The sequence below is a fragment of the Planococcus citri genome, chromosome 2, assembly GCF_950023065.1.
Source record: "Planococcus citri chromosome 2, ihPlaCitr1.1, whole genome shotgun sequence".
Classification (NCBI taxonomy): Eukaryota; Metazoa; Arthropoda; class Insecta; order Hemiptera; family Pseudococcidae; genus Planococcus; species Planococcus citri.
In genome coordinates this window covers 56684171-56702043 of record NC_088678.1, presented here as the reverse complement: position 1 = coordinate 56702043, position 17873 = coordinate 56684171, and the positions used below count along the sequence as shown (strand labels likewise).

Here is a 17873-nt window from a genome sequence, read left to right as displayed (position 1 = left end):
GGAAAATTGGTCGCTTTTTCCCCAATTAAGTTATTGAGCGCCTCAGACAATATCAACAAATTATTAATTATAACTTTTTTCAAGTTTTAAGTGTTCCACTATTCAAAATTGATTGATTTTTCTCAAGTTTTTGAAAGTCTGACGTTATGTCAGAAAGTCAACTGAATTTTTTTTCCAAGTTTTCAATAATCAGCGTGACTATTGAAATGTCACAAATTTGTCATTATTATTTAAAAGTCAGACTTGATATATAAAATTAGATCGATTTAAATATGACATAATGTCAGAAAGTTCACTAAATTTTTCTTTCGTTTCCAAAAGTCATTATCAATGCAACTTTAAGAAAGTCTCTCACCAGAGATTCAGAATCAGAACCAAGCTTTAAAAATCTGATGTCAGAAATTCATCATTAGTTCTCAAAGACTTAGACTTAATGTAAGATGAAAATTCATCGGATTCGAAAAAAAAGTTCATGTTGATTCTGTCAAATTTTAATGACATTTCATCAGTTTTCAGTGAATTTCGAAAATTTTAATGACAGCCTATTTTTGTGTTTTTATATCATTTTAATACAAACCATGTTTTATACAATTTTTATTTTTATTTTTTTTCAAAATTTACTGAAATTACAAATTTTTCCTCATCAATAAGCATGATAAAATCTAAGAAAACCCCAGCAAAATGTATTCATAATTTAAAACTTTCCTCGAGAAAAAGATTTTACGCTCCATTTTTGAGCACAGTTTCTGAAAGATGTCAAAATTTGATCTTGAAACGTGATGTCATTTCAAGTGTGTTCATCCTAGTTTTTTAAAAGTACCTATGTACCTATAGTGATGACGACGATGACTGGCTGATGTTTGATTTTTGAAAATTCAAACCAAACCTCGATAAAAGCATCGATATTTTTGATATGACTGCTGATTTTTTTTTTCAATACCATTTGTTTTTCAATGTTTGATGCAAAAAACTTGACGGTTTTGAATTACACATTTATTCAAGTTTTTGCTGCTCATTTTTAGCCAGAATCTGTGATTTATATGATAGAATTGATTAGGAGCATTAAAAACTGTGATGTAAATAACTTTGATTTTGGAATCGATCAATTTCCTTGAATCATTGATTCGACCAATTTTAGGCAGATCTATGCAACTGTTGTACTTCTCTCGACTCCTTATGACTTCACATTGGGTAAATTTATTCCCATTCATGTGGTTCACTTTAACCTGTGAATGAATGATCGGACAAACAGGAGGGAAAAGATGGGACTGATTTGGTCTGAGCATATGTATGTAATCTAATCAAAACTGTGATCAGATTAGATCTGGTCAGACTACATTGAATCTAAAGAATATCTGGGGTTAATGTGACGTGATCAAATGAGTCTAATCAGATTTGAACATACCTAATCCGATTAAATCATTGACCTGATGAGATCTGCTCGAAATTTCGAGCATTGATCGAATGGTTGAACTAATCGTGGATGTTGAAAAATTATGTTTTTAGATGTTATTGAATTATTACAATCCCTACACATCTCAGCTTAAGCAAAATACGCCTATGTGGTTCATGTCTCCTTCAGATAGTTTCTGGTTAGACAAATCTACTCACATCCGTACACTTCAAGCTTCTCCAAAAAACAAAAAATGGTGATCAATAGACCATCGTATAGTAAGTAGTTCAAAAAATCGATGAAATTTTCCAGTTAGGACAGCTTTCCATGCAAAAAACATTTTTGAAAAACAAATTGAATTCAGAAATCCAGTTATGACAAATTAAGGAAGAGTAAATACTACCTAATGGTTAAGATGGAAGAGTAAACTTTTAACCTGTTTTTTTTTCGACATCAGAGGGTATAATTTCAGTGAAATTTCTCCCATTGATTTTCAAAAAAAAAAAAAAAGTGTAAAATGATCTCTCCTTGGTACACATTTAATGCGTATAATATTTGACAGAGATCAATACGCAGCAGTTCTGAGCGTTGTGAGGAAAATAAAATAAAAGAGACCTGTAATGTCAAATTAACTGTCTGTAAGAAAAAGTTTTACGCTTGCTTTTTTTCATTTTCCAATCTCACGAGACATTCGAGGAAAAAGAAAAATTACCAACTTTCTATAAATTTGGGAAAACACACGTGAGATAAACAATACGAAATATTACGAAACTCTTTCATTGCGACTGCGAGGTTTCCATTCGAACGAAAACAAAACCAAAATACTTAGCTTGTGTTCAGTTCAGATACTATATAAAAGAAATAACACACAAAGCTATCTACCTATATGCATACCACCAAACGATTGAATTTGTTGATGTAATGTAAAGCAACACCACCAGTATGTCTCACACGTCGATAGTTTTTCACCAATGAACGATATACTTGGCGTATAATCCAACCAATGGCATTCTTTATTAATGCCAAAAGTTGTTTCTCTTCGAGGCATCTCATCGTACAGTGTCTTCGGTTTAATTGAAATACTGCTGGTTTTGGCGGTTTTCGCGGCTTTCGCGGTTTACAAATCTCAAAGCGCGTACAAGAAGCTAAACGCAGCTGAATGCGATTTTTTAGCAGCTTGGAAAAGCGTTACCAAGGCATTTCTCATCCTATAGCAGCAATTAACGTCGTCTTCGTCGATCGAACTTGTCAAAAGTATCTTTCGCTATCAGATGGCTTGAAATATTTTCATTTTACTTTATCGTCGCTATATAAATCAGTCACTTGTGTTCGGCAATACCTTAACGAGCTTCCTTCATTCGTTAATTAGAATATGCCAAGACTACACCTCCCGCTCCGCCTGTATCTACGTAGTGTGGAATATATGAATAAGTGTCGTTATATCCTTTTGTTTCCGCCTTTTGTTTGCCAATTTAACCGAAACCAACATGTTTGATCTGTGCTCGGGAAACATATAAGTTTGTTTACATATAACACGATAGGCTGCTGCTGACTGCCTTATATGTATGTACCTACTATACGTACCATATATTAGTATGCCCTTGCCAATACATCGCCGAGTCAGGTCGACAGTTAATTATGCTTTTAGGTTTTGACAAACACATGTCTAATCAGTACATACGAGTTCTTTGGTTATTGCTGAAATTCCAATTGCCGCATACACATCGATGTGTTTTGTGTATATTGCATTTAGTTATGTAGGAGTAGGTACCTTTTTGTTCCTGTATCTGCTCAGTGCTCACACACGCCTAATGCAAAAAGAACCTACTTATTTATATATGAATAAACCATACGCCCAAACGTTTAATTCAGTACCTACCTGCGCTGCCTGTTGTATAGGTATGGTAGGTATAGCTTTCATTCGAAACGAATTAAATTTTACGCCGATTCCATTTATAAATTAAGCTTGCGTTAAAGGTCGCTTTCATTTAAGCTTCGACACCCGACTCGATGCCAATCTTGATAAGCAACAGTGACGATTGAGAATCGTCTACTACGCGTACCGTTAATGACCACTATGGAAAATTTTCACGAGCCCGGTAAAAGCCTATAGCCCTTCGATTCAAACGACACGTACACCCATCTGCTGGCCGATGTTGTTAAATAATTGGCCGAAACGAAACCACCTATTCTATACCGAAGCCAACCTATACCTACGTACTCGAAAATCCGAAATAATAGCCGCGAAAATTGCCTCGATGGTAATTGGTGACCGAACACGGCCACTTGAAAATAATTGGCCATCGACCAACGTGGATAATAACTCAAGGTCAATAATGATCTTCGTCTTTTTTTAAAAACCATATTACGATAAAAGTCAATTTTATGGAACACTTAATAATGTTAAATTAGCCAGGTTTTATCCTTTTGTATTTTTAGAAAACTTGGACAAAACGCAGCGAAAATTATATGATGAGGCTTTTTCAGCCGAATTTTTTGTTTGTTATCTTTTCAGCTCAGGTGTAATTTAATTGAACACGAGCGAGTGAAATTTTTCCTCTTTTCGATTCTAAAGACTAACGAGGGAGCCACTTCACTTTGCAAATGAATAGAGAAAAACGAAATAAAAATGTAGCAGAATTAGACCACCACTAGCTACCTCTCACCCCCAATTACATATCAAATTCTAAATTTCATATTTTGGAGTTTGCATCAATTTTGGGATTTTGATTGCTTACAGTTGATGGTATCAATACTTTAGTTGAATCCATTCAACACTGAAAATGTTTGAAATGAGTAGGTAACTATTCAACTGCTCGATAGGGAATTCAATGGGTTTTGGAAGCGTACAAAACAATATTTGATGTTGAAATAATGGTTATTAGTACAGACCGGTCATAAAACGCATTTTGGATTTTTAGATTCTTTTTGATTTTACTAATGAAAGAGAAGAGACTTTCAAGGTTTTGAAAGTTGATAGTTTGGATCGAAAAAATTTTCAAAAACAGATTCAAAAAACTTAAATCAGATTTTCAAGAATTCACAAAAAAAGTACCTCTAGACACTCATTATTTCACGAACGTTAACATTTTGATTTTTTCAGTTTCAAGTTTTTTTTTTATATGATTTTACTCAAAACTCTTACATCTCAACACCAAAATTTATTTTTTTCAAAAGCATAAATCAGCGATAAATTTTTTGAAAAAGGTTAATAAAATGTATGAAATCAATTGCAAACACATTTTAATTTTTTTTCGAATTTATGAAATTGGAATGATGGCTGAATTCATTTAGGAAATTCAAGAATTCGGGTTTTAAACTTTGTTTCATATCAACTCGAGCCAACAATGAAGTCGATTTCTCTTCATCAAATCAAATTTGTGATGATTGTGAGACGGGCGTACGTATTTGCAACAAACTGGTTATGCAATTTCATCAACATGCTTGCAGGCATGCAAATTAAATTGCATAACCAGTTTGCCGTGAATTTACACAAAGCTAAAAATTACGGTTTTTGACAAGTTTTTTTTTATAGTCCAGTGAAATAATCATAGCAACAATTTTTGCAATTCTCTTCAACGTGGTAAAGGAGGAGGAGTAATCTTTATGCATTCGATTTTTTGAAAAACTGCCATCTTTTAAAGGCTCATATTATCTGAAGACTGAATAAACTTCGAGCAAAAATCTGCTTATGGGATTTCGAAATTAAACAAATAGAAAATAAAATTTAATAATTGAAACTCAAAAAGCTCAAAACTTAAGCTGAACTTTCATGGCGAAAGCTTAACTTTTCATGATGAAAAATTTGAAAGTTTCATTAAGGAGTTTGAAAAAACAGCGAAGAAAGTTTGAAATGTTCCAGCAGACTGATCTTGAAAATAGGATCTTTTGACATTCTTGGGGGAAAAGAGACAGAAGGGCTCCCAATTTTGATTGAAATTCGAAAAAACAAAAACAATTAGCATGTGTAGTGGGAGATCCATTGTTATCAATTCGATGATGCTGAGTGCTCTGACTTGTCCGCCCATGAAGAGTGTATCACAAGTCAAAATCCTCCTCTCCTCCCAAAAAAATAAAATTTACTAAAATGTGGTGTTTAAAAACTAGTTTGAGGACGTTAAAAAATTTTGAAATCATCACGAATCAAACAAAACAATTTTTTTATCACATTCCAAAGTTCTTTTAAGATCTGATCAAGATCCAGATATTCCACGGATCTAATTTGACCTGATCTAATCATATCTGGCCAGATAAAAGTTTTCATCGGATTATATCTGTTCAGACCGAATCAGATTCAGTACACGAAACTTGATCGGATCTGACCAGATCTGAACAGATCGGATCAAACCTGGAGTTCAAAAACTTTCCAACTTTACTGCTATACAGAAGGCCTGTCTAGTGAGTCTCAGGACGGATGAAGGGGGGGGGGATGATATTTTCATTGATATTGAATCGATGTCAGTTTAGAAGAATTTCGTTTTACTTAACGAATTTTACATTAAAATGTCGTTTTTCCTATTTTATGGATTACTTGGCCATTCCTTCATTGTGCCTTGACGAATAGGTAATTTCCTAACTTACACAAAAATCACCAAACATACAATTTTTTTTTTTTGTAGAAAATTAACTAAAAATCATCTTCTTTATATAAAATAAAACGTACATAAAAAGCATGTACCGTTTGAATTATTTATATCATAATGGCATTGTGGTTTTTTCTGTCTTTTTTTTTTTTTTTTGTAGAAAAAAAAGCCAACATCGATAAAAGAACTCGCGTACATATATTTACGTAGGTACCTAGCTCATTTAGATAATGTAATCGCAACAACTCCCACATACAACGCAATACACTTTAAAAGCTAAATAAATAATCTGCATTCGGTAATTTTCATTTTATATCATACGTAATACATTTTGAACGTAATTTTTGAACTGCAGTATTCTGAATCTATACTCTATAGCTTATTAGGTATACAATGTACTCACACATGCAAAGAACTGTTTGTAGTGTACCCACATACAGACACGAGCGGTACAGAATATACGAGTCCTAAATCACGGTTGCGTGGTATTTAGTTTTCCTGTTTTAAAAATATAATACTCCGGCACGTTTTACTATTCTTATTCACAATACCACATAGACAGAGAATTAAACCCAACCATTGCACTGTATTGTATACACATATATACGGAAATAATATCGAAAATTGCCCTTATATCGAGTCGTCGTCGCGTTGCATGGTTTTGATTTTATAGCCTTTAGAGTAGGTAGGTACTACCTATATAGTTATACTATTTATACCAACGAGTGTACTATACTCGTATATTTATCATGTATAAAGAGCCAATAATCTCGAGTGGGAATCTCGCAATCTTATAACGTTTTAAATTTGTTGATAAACTACCAACAGATTATATTTTCTCGTACCTAGTATTAAATTTTCACTTTGATCACTTTGAGGAGCATCGAATTCTCAAATTTACATACTAATCCCTCGAACGAATGAAAATTCCATCGATAAGAGTACTCTCGCGAATGATTCGTTGAAATTCTAATTTTCGAAAAAAAGCTGGAAGAAATTTTAATCATCCGTCACTCTTACTTGGCTATATAGTAATTTGAAAACCCACACACGCCAACGATAAAATGATCCCATCATCGAAATATCTTGCTCTGTTTTGAATCCTTCACCCATCTCTCTTCTTTTGTCCCGTTTTCTACGAACAATACTGATAGTATATCTATATACATGAGAAATTTGCCAACTTATCCGAAATATAAGAAGAAGAATTTTTAACATTGTAACAGAAAACAGAACAAAGGGATATTTCGTATATTTTATACTTGCCTAGTTATAACTTATATATAAAGAAAACGATCGCAGTTTATCGTTCAAAATAAAATATCGCTCGAAGAAAGATAGCGAATTTTTTCGATTTATTTTATAGTAAAAGTTTTGTAATTAAAAGAGCTCCCAAGTTTCTCCACTTTTCATCCATATTTTAAATATTTCCCCAAAATAAAAACGCCGCCGTCCGAGAAAATTCTTCGTGTTGTACGATACTCTATAGTAATACTTTTTTTCTTTTCTTTTCTTCTTAATTTTAAATATCTTTACACTACGTTTGTCGCGTATTCTGTATATACGAATGTCGTTCTCGACTCGTGCTCCTTCTAAAAGGATATCTTCGACATTATTCTACGAAAATTCGTATTATTCAAACGCTTTACTACAAACACGTGGTATTGTAATCTCGATGATCGCTTCAATAAACAAGAATTAACTTTTTAGAATATAAGTCCATCGTCACCGCATTCATTATTATTTATATTTTGAAAGTTTCTTCTGAAATTTTTTTTTTTGTGAAATCGAAAAATACTTACTCGTGTATGAAACCAATGACGATATTGGAAATTACATTTTTCAAATAATGTTGTAAGTAGGCTGCCAATACCTACTTATTCGATAAATTGTCTATACAGACGAGTAGGTAGGTATAGCAATTTGGTTAGGAAATTTTTACTCGTAGGTACTCTCGATTTTTCAATTTATGCAGCAATATAAAATTTGAAAAAATTTAACCCTTTTTGTTATATTCGTGGATCGAAATGTAGGTACACTCGTACGTGCTCAGGATCAAAAATTACAGTGTGCTTGAGATTTTACAAATTGGGTACCTATTCAATTTTTTGCTTACACCTTTAAAAAATTGAATGCCTAGAGGAGGTATTGTTTCAACAAGTACAATATAGAATATTTTTTAAGCGACATAGGTACACGTTACACACGAAGCGTTCCTAGAACATTTATTTTAATGGATTTTCCGAAATTCTTTCACCAATTCTGATCGGAAAAAAAAATATGAACTGTGACAGACATGGGTTCTTGAAAACAAATGACACACGTATCATCAATTTGTTGATAGTCAACAATTTTTCTACAAAAAGAACTCATGTATTATTACGATTTTTCTTTTATTTTGATCATCCGGCCTTGATGAAGGAAGTTTAATAAGAATTCGAAAAATTAGCCTTCCCACAATGTCAGGAAAGAGAAAGGAAATGGGATTAAAAGTTCTCAAAACTGAGCTATTCTAGGTAATTTTTTTGCATTTTATGAGTAGGTAAATAATTGCACTTGTTGTGACGATACTTCATTTTCTTTTAAAACCTACCGTCCCATGACCTACTGACCTTGAACCTGGATAACGTGCATACTGCATAGTTCTCATGTATAGGTCGCGAAACCTAAAGTTTTTTCAGTTTTACCAAATTCAATTACTTAGCTCTACAGTTTCCTATCCCAAAATTGCATCAAAAAAAACTTTTGAATCGTAAAGAATAAATTTTTATAAAAGTTTTCAGAAAAATTTCAAGGAACAAATCACTTACAAGGAGGGATTTTAAACATTAGAAAATGCTCAAAAGGTCGTACATAAATATAACACCAGCAAAAATTTCCGGGACCAAACCACATTTTTCAATTATTAATAAATCTTTTAAAAATTCTAAAAAATCAAAATTTTTCCAAATTGACCTAGAAAGCTGAAATCAGATACGTTTCCTATTTTTGATCCTCCGAATCGATTAGAAACCATTTCGGACCACGTTGATATGTTTCTACGAAATCTTACTCAGTGAAGTTGAAAAGCTGAAATTTACTATACCCTAATTTCAACATGCATGAGTCAATAGCCGATGGATTTGAGCCATTTATGGACTCTTCAATTTTTTTGAAAATGCCAGTTCCCAAAAAAAGTCCTAAAATCTGCGGGATTCAACTTGGGTACATAAAAATCTGATTGGTGCTCTGCTTGATGAATTACGATACATTTTTCTGAAATTGCATTGTTCAGAACCGTATAATTGTGCAGTTCTTGCTTTTTATTACAGTTTTTGAGAATTTGTAATTTTCAAATCACGAATAGAGGCTCTAGAACGGGTTGAGAGATCCCCTCAAGTCGACTCAGCTCGTTGAAATCAGAGACTGAAAAGCAAATTATAACTTTTCAACTTCATTTGACAAAATTTCATGAAAATGTAAGCTTTCAAAAATCTGCTAGAGGCTCTAGAGCTGCTCAAAACGGTTCTAAACCGTTTCCGATCGATTTGGGAGGTCAAAAAAGGGGCACATGCCAAATTTGAGCTTTCTTGATCAATTCGGTAAAATTTTGATTTTTTGGCCCAATAAATTTGATTTTTAAGAATTTACCAAAAATCGAAAAATTCACTTCAGCTCCTGAAATTTTGGCTTGTAGTTTATTTTTGTGTGTTCTTTTGATTTAGCCTTGTCTGGTTTAAAAAATGTTTATACCAATGTGGAAAACCTCTCTTCGCAAGTTTTTTTTTGAAAATTAATTCACAAAAATCAGCAAACTGGAAAACAAATTGATATACAGGGATCTTGTAGAAAATTGTGTTTTCATCGCCTATAAGTATCTTCTGCTCAAAACCCCTCTTACAATTTGACAACTTTTTGGAAAAAATGTATTTTTCAACGAGGCTGGCTTTCCATTTTGTTCAATTGAAATCGGGGTCTCCGAGAACGAGAGCAAATGCTTTTTGAAATCCAAAATTGAAAAATTTTATAAAATGTTTTCTCTTCGGTCTATTTCAATAATCATCTAGCATGAATTTTCACACATTTCACTTTGTTACACCGAAAAAATCAGTTCGTTCCCCTTCCTTTTTGCCTTCTCATCATTCGAGATAAGTATCAAGCTCGAAAATTTCATTTTTTTAAAAACCTAACTTTGGATTTTTTCAATTTTGCAGTATACCTAAATCAAAATGTTATCTACCTGCAACGTTTAATTACTATGTAGGTACACAATACGTTTTTCTGATTATTTGCCTCATTCAAAACACTCGATTTCAATCAACAAATACAACAACAAAGAAAACAACAACCACTGTAGGTACTGAAAAAAGTGGGTACTTGTTGATATGTTTGCTAAAACTTTTCTCTTCCATTGTACGTACTTGTACTTCACACGAGAGCTGTGTTTTCTATTGAATTCATTTGATTTATGTGCTAGGATATATGTATAGTATGTATGTACTTGCAGTATAGGGGGATATGGTTTAGTTTTATTAATGAAAACAAACGATTGTTGATAAGGCTGGTGTTAAAATGCGAACATATGTCGATAAAAAGCAGACAAAAAGCCTATTCTAATTTATAGCTTATTTTCTTCTTCTCCAATAATAGTACGTTTTTGTCTGACAAAATCTAAACCTACGAAAAAAGAATCACCCAGCCAAAATTCTCTTCCGTCGTACTACAATAGTTAACCAATATCTTTTATTTTATTAAAAACCATTCGGCCTTACAATATTTATAACCAAACGAAACTGTGTAGTACTGGAGATTTATAGAATGTCAACAGAACACACGAAAAAAATCTAAACCTAATATATATTACCTCGTGACAATTTTTTGTAATCAAACAAATTGAGGTTTGTTTGATTCTGGCTAAAGTAGGTACCTACGTAGGGAAAAAAATACAATGAACCGAAATATAGCAGGGAAAAAATATGTAGGGGAAATTTTTGCGGTGGCAGTGAAGGCCAATATAGTCGAAGACATTACCGTTGAAAATGGCAGATACGATGATGTTTATAATGATGATGAAGCATTACGCAAAAATATGGAAATAAGATGAACGATGAAAACATGGAACAAAAGATGAACGCAATAAAGTAGAAAAGAAAAATTTCACAAAAATGAACGACGAGAAAGTATTTTTCTTGCTATATTACGAAAGAAAAGAAAGTATGAAAACGTGTACTTCTTTTATATGCACAAAAAAAAGAAGATAATAATAATAAACATGGCGAAATATCCTTTCCGAGTTTATTCTTCGAGATAAGAATATTTATAAAAAATACAATGCCAAAAAAAGAAATATGGAAATGAAACATTTCTCAAATTATTATTATTATTATTATTAGCACGCCAGTGTTTTTTTCTTAAATACTCTTTATAGGTACGTGTATAATTCTATGCAAGAGGTACCTAGGTAAAAATAGGCTGTTGTAGGTAGCTTCTGATACATTATTATTACGAAAATATGATAATTTACGAACGTTTGCGATTCGTCTCTTTCATTAGATGGGCTCAATAATTCCATTTTTATGCAACTTTTCTTATTATTTTCAACGAAAAAAAAAAATCATCATAAACGGAGAAAACCTATAAATGAACGTTTTCTCATAGGCAGGTAAGTACATTACTTCCTTCTTTAAACAAATGAAAAATTATCCTCGGTTTCCTCTTCAAGATTCTTTTAATTTGTACTTATCTCGTAGCCGTGCAAAACCTAGGAAATAAATTCTCATCTCAACAGGTTTCCTCCTCAATGAGAACAGCATTAAGCTGAGATCACACGAACGGATATTCGCAGAGATAAAATAGAGTATAAAAAGCACTCAAATCCTTATGCCACATAGTTCAAGGGCATTCCAAAGACAATACCCTGTGTTTTTCCTTTAGAACATCGAACACGCGAATTTCTAAGCAAACATCCGTAATCTTGGCTCTTAAATTATTCCATAAAAACATTTTCTAGCTCAAGTAGGCTATACCTACATAGACCGAAAAAGCAGCGCAGCGTAAGTATTTGGAAATGTGGCAGAATACGCGTGTACTGAGCTATACTGAGTGATTTAGTTATGTTCTTTTTCTTTTTAGGAAATAAACAGTAGACTTAAATACATTTTTATATTGTTGCATTAGATAGAAAGAAGAAAAAGCTGTACATACAAAAGGTTCAAGGATTATAGATTAATACCTCGAAAAGTGAGATTTAGGTAGGTACTTCCGTTTACTCGTTTGAATGAGAAAAATGCTATTTCAAGTAAAAGAAAAAGAGAAGGAGAAAAATAATACCAGGAACAAAAATTTAGCGGTAAAATTTGCATTACCTAGATAAATTTAAACGATAAATTTATTCTATCTGTCGAAGAATGTCTGCCTCTCACTGAACTTATACAAGTACTTACATACATTCGTCAAATAATTTTCAATAATTAGATAGAATAATTTTTTCGTTCCAGTTTCATATGAAATACGTAATTTCAGGTATTCGACTTTTCCCGGATTTCAGAAATTGAATTTCTTTCTCATTTCATATTTTATACGTATTATTCATTTGCAAAAGTATTCACCATTTTTTAATTTCAGCGATATACTTTTCCGCTAACTCATTTTTTCTTCAGAAAAAATTCCAAAATACGCACACTAAAAAGGTATGGTATTAGGTACAGAAACTAAAACCCGTGGAATCGTTTTCATTTTTGAAATGAAATACCTACCTGTTTTGTAATACAATAACGAATGATGATAATCGATGTGAAATTCTTACCTGGCACTCGTACGTTCCATTATCTCTCTTTTGAACGTATTTTATTTGTAATGTCCAGTCATCTGAGCCTTCGGCATGTAGCATTTGGAATCGTTCGTCATTCGTGTACGTGAGTAATCCGAATGTGAGAATATGCCAGTCTCTTCTTCTTACCCATGAAATCTAAAAAGAAACAGAAAAAAGGAAATTTTGAGTATTTAATTGAATAAGGTGCACCGGGGGAAGTTGGAATTCGGGGTAAGTTAGAAAACTTGCTCTAGCGCCTAGATGAGGTTTATATCTGACGAAGTGCCACTAAAGGTGACTTGAGGGTACTACCCCTACTTCATCATGGCATAAAAATTTTCGCGAATCAGTTCATTTTAGATGTCTTTGGTTCAATTGTATTTTGTTGTAGTTTTGAACTTGTTTTGAATTTGTTCTAAGATACAGACTTTCTACTTCTTAGTTTTTCGCATATAGCGGACGAACCGTGCGTCCTAGTGAAAATCTGATGAGAGTAATCTCAAAGAGAATTAAATTCTCTACAATTTCGTTTCTATACAATTTTTCTAGGACGCTCCGTTTGTGATCTACGCCTCTGCAAAGTTTAGCCTGTTCTGACTTCCCCCAATTGGGGTAAGTCAGAACAGTTTATATTTTATTCCACTGAGCGAAAGCTACTGTGTCAATCGCGCTCAAATTTTCACCATAGGTTTAGAACCCTTATGGGAACCTACATAATAAATTTGATCCATATTGGTTCATTAGAAGGGGAGTAACAGCTGGTCAAAGTTGAAATTGCGAAAAATCATTCTGACTTGCCCCGGTGCACCTTAATTTTAAAATTTAAGCTTTCGAGCGATTAAAACATATTTCTAAAACCGGGGGGAGGGAGATTTCCTATCCAAGAAAAGTTTTGAGTGACGGATATATTATTATTTTTTTGGTTGAAACTTGATAGGATTTTTTCAAGTTCTCAAAAATTGGCCTCAATACATATAGGTAAAAAATTTTACTTCAGTGCAAAGTAGATCTCGAAGTGTCAGACATTGACCGAATTTTTCAACGCAGTTACCTTCTTAAAAGTCAGACAAAGTTCTAAAATAATACATGTACAACTACTCAAAACAATTGGAGATGAATGCAATCATTTTGTTCCAAATTTCAAAAAGTTTGACTCAGACAATATTAAGAAATTTAACAATTTTATCTCCGTTTTCAAATGTCAACATCTCGCCTTTACCAGCAACCATATTGATGTTTCCAGTAATTTATGCAAGTTTTCATCATTGTCAGCAGTAATTTATCAAAAAATTCCCAAAAATTAAGCAAAAAAAATTATCAGTAGTTTGGCAAAGAAATTCAGTAGGTAATTTAGCAAAAAAATTATCAGGAATTTAACCAAAAATATTATCAGTAATTCACCTAATAATTACCACTAATTCACAAAAAATTACCAGTGATTTGCCAAAAAATTACCAGTGATTTACAAAAAAATTACCAGCAAATGTATCAAAAATGAAAAAATTACCTGCAAATTAACAAATTTACCAAAAATGACCAGCAAATTTACCAAAAAATTACCAGTAGGTACCTAATTTACTAAAAAAAAACAGTAATTTAGCAAAAAATTACCAGTGATTTATCAAAAAACTACCTGTAATTTTCCAAAAAATTACCAGCAAATTTACCAAAAAATTACTAGGAAATTTACCAAAAAATTACCAGTACTTACTTTGCCAAAAAAACTTTCAGTGATTTGCCAAAATATTACCAACGAATTTATCAAAAAATGACCAGTAATTTACCAATAAAATTACCAGTAATTTTTAAAAAAAAAACCAGCGTATTTATCAAAAAATCACCAGCAAATTAACAAATTTACCAAAAAATTACCAGTAATCTGCCAAAAAATGAAATGAAATTTTGATTTAAAGGCTCAAAATGTTTGATTTATCTCCAAAAAACATTTAAAAAAATACAATACATATATTTATTGATTGTTGATTTAAACGGAGTCTGTTTCTTTTTTCTCGCAATTTAAAACAGTATTTTAAAACGTTTGGCGATGTTTTAAACGACTAACACTGGAATTTACCAAAAAATTGCCAAGTTCAATAAAAATTAAAAATAGTAATTTGTTAAAAATTTCGAATTGACCCCTGGCGCAAAAAAAGATTCAACTACATATATAGGTATGTCAATAGAAAATAGAGCTAACATAAAGTGTGTGCTCACCATGAAGGCTAAATTAGTTCTGAAATTTAAAATTGGAACACTGCGGGAAGTTAACAATCCCCCTACTCTAGGAGCTAGACAGTCAAGAAAACCGGTTTTAGGTTGAAGATGGGGAAACCACTGTTTTCGATGGGTGGAGCATGGCGATGTAGTTGAACCGACGTCAGGGTCAGAAACAAAGAACCTGGCAAGCAGTTTTGCCAATAGGCGCAATATCTAATGCTCACAACTACCTAAGTATTTGTTACAAACGTGGTTCTCCCAGAAAGCATTCAACGGTCCATGACTCATGGCCATGACCAGGCGAAAGGAATCAAACAAATATTGGATCTGAGCAATGCGATTATAAGAATTTAAGATTGTATAAATGAAGCTCGATACGATACCTATCCGTATTATTTGAACAGATGAATATCAAATCAAATTTAATTTTTGAAGATACGAGGCAATCTAGGTATCTACACACCAATCATCGTGGAAATTAGAATAAGAACACCAACCGAGATACTCACCTACCAACGCATTTGGAAAAAATCATTTTGCTAGGAAAATTCATAATATAACCCAGAGCCTATTCACCTCGAAAGCTTTAAAATCATTACCAACTCGACTAAAAAAGCAAAAATATGTGTGAAACCGCCGTACCCAGTAGCATGTCCCTTGAAAGCGTCAGATTAGCCAACGACCTGCCAACATGCAGCAGTTCCGAGGCATCGGTCAGCGTCCAAACTAACCACAATGACATACCAACGTACGATATATCGTCCGACGATACCATCAGCTTGGCTAGTTCGTTCGATGAAGAAATTCAAAACGGAAATCACGTTTGCGCCAGAACATCGGTGAACCCGTTTTTCAATCTTTTACGCTTGTACAGATTATTACCCGATGGAAAAGGTAAGTCAGCGTGTCAATCGGCCATCGAAGGAGCTGCGATTTGGAGAGAAATGACTCCCACGGAGAAGGATCCGTTTCAGAGAGTTGCTCACAAAGAATCCAGAAGGAGGTTTAATAATCGTAGAAAGAAACAGATCGTCGATGATAGGAAAACTTCGACGATGAAGTCGATCAAGAGTTCAAAATCACGTCACAGGTCGTAAAGCAAAAAAAAATCTTTCGATGTAGCCTAATTTCAAATAAGTACGTATTTTTTTCTTTTCGGAAATGTTTTCAGTTTTAGTATTATTCTTTTTCAAATGTGATAGTTTTCGAAAATATATTAACCAATAAAAATTTCAGTGTTTACGAATAAAATTATTTTTACTGTGATTGTCAATCAAAAAAATTCTAAAATAGGAAGCTTCAAGTTCAGACGTAAAATTCGAAAATTTTTTGCTTTATACAATTAAGCTGAAGAACTGCAGTTTTTTTTTTTTTGGTAATTCGACAAGTTTTGGCAACCTCGATCTCGTACGTTGCACTTTTCATACAGTTTATACAAGTTTTCGAAAATTAACTCTTCGAAAGAACCAAATTAAAACCGGATGTGTGCTACTTACAATGCATTACTATCCTAACCGCAAGATAAGTAAAAACAAGCAAGTACCCTGTTTATGGTATATCATAAATATGCAAAAGGTTTGTGCTGATTTCCTCTTTACTTCTTGTCGAATAAGTATTTCAGATCAACAAACAAAAAGTTCACGTTTACATATGTTATGTAAACGAAAAATATATTCCACGTTGTCGAATCGGCGACAAGGTAAGTAAATTCCTTAGCACAAATTCATTTAGCACCGCAGAAGAAAGTTAAAACACTCGTTCGCGTTTTGAATTAAATATGCAAATTAGGCGAAATATTTGAAATCTTTGCTTAAGCCTTTATGGGATCGTTGAAGGTTTAATTCAACCTTTGTAAACTTTTAACGAATTCTCTCTAGCCGGTCAACCGTGTAGTCGAATACTTTGACCTTTTTTTCCACCTCTTTGTTCGAAATCATCACATGCTATATGTCGCAGGAAGGTCACCTCATAATACATATTGTACGTAGGTTCGTTCGTATAACACATTTCAAAATCTCGGTATAAAATATAATCGTACGAATATATATATATAGCTGACATGAAAAGCATCGAGTGATTCTTCTCGCTGTATAAAAATTCAATTAGCTAAAAAGTTATCATAGCCGGTTAATCTAATCTAAAATTTGTACATGTACGACATGCGACAATCTCATCACGACAGTAATCTCGCGCATTGCCGTGTCGTTCAATTTTGTAAATTTAACTTTTCCAAATCTCGTACTGCACCACACAATAGCGTACCTAACTTCGCAAAATGTCAGCTCCCTTCTTCGTACCCTGCCATGATGGCTCTATTCTCGAATATTCTGCGTGTAGTCTCTCTTTTGACGAGTCGAATAATAATATAAAAGAATTAAAGCTCTAGTTCCATGTTCTACATTCCATCATTTTCTCACAATACTTGGAATTGTCTTTCGACTAGTAACTAACGGCGAACGCAAATTATCTCGACGCTTGTTACTAAAACGATGGTTAATTTGAACATTTTCAGAGCTTACTATTTAACGCCGTCGTCGTATTATCTAATTGATTTAAATAATGACGCAGTGTGCCATGCAATTATGGATGACAAGAAGTCAAAAGATATCCGAATGATAGCTTAATTTGGTCTGTATATTCTTGATGAGAGGAGAGGGCAAGGGAGACATGACATGAGCAATAAACTGGGATCAAAAGCAGTGGCCTGAAGCTGGATAAAACACTTGAATTTAACGAGAGAAATGATCTCAAAGAAGGCTGAAAATTTTAAAACCAAAAATTACGAATAAGTATGGTGTGAATTAAATTGCATAACTGAATCGCTTGAATTTTGAGAGTCTCCTGAAAAACGAACGCATTGACTACGGTTTTAATGAAATTGCATAACTGG

At 33.0% G+C, this 17873-nt stretch overlaps 1 protein-coding gene across 2 annotated transcripts in view; it reads right to left on the bottom strand.

Moving 5' to 3' along the window:
* The window catches only part of dpr12 (defective proboscis extension response 12), a 433627-nt gene that overhangs the window by 43198 nt on the left and 372556 nt on the right, over nt 1–17873 (bottom strand). For both annotated transcript variants that reach the window (XM_065351525.1, XM_065351524.1), the window contains one exon: nt 12761–12922. In XM_065351525.1, the coding sequence (XP_065207597.1) occupies nt 12761–12922 (162 nt within the window). The remainder of the gene's footprint in view (nt 1–12760; nt 12923–17873) is intronic.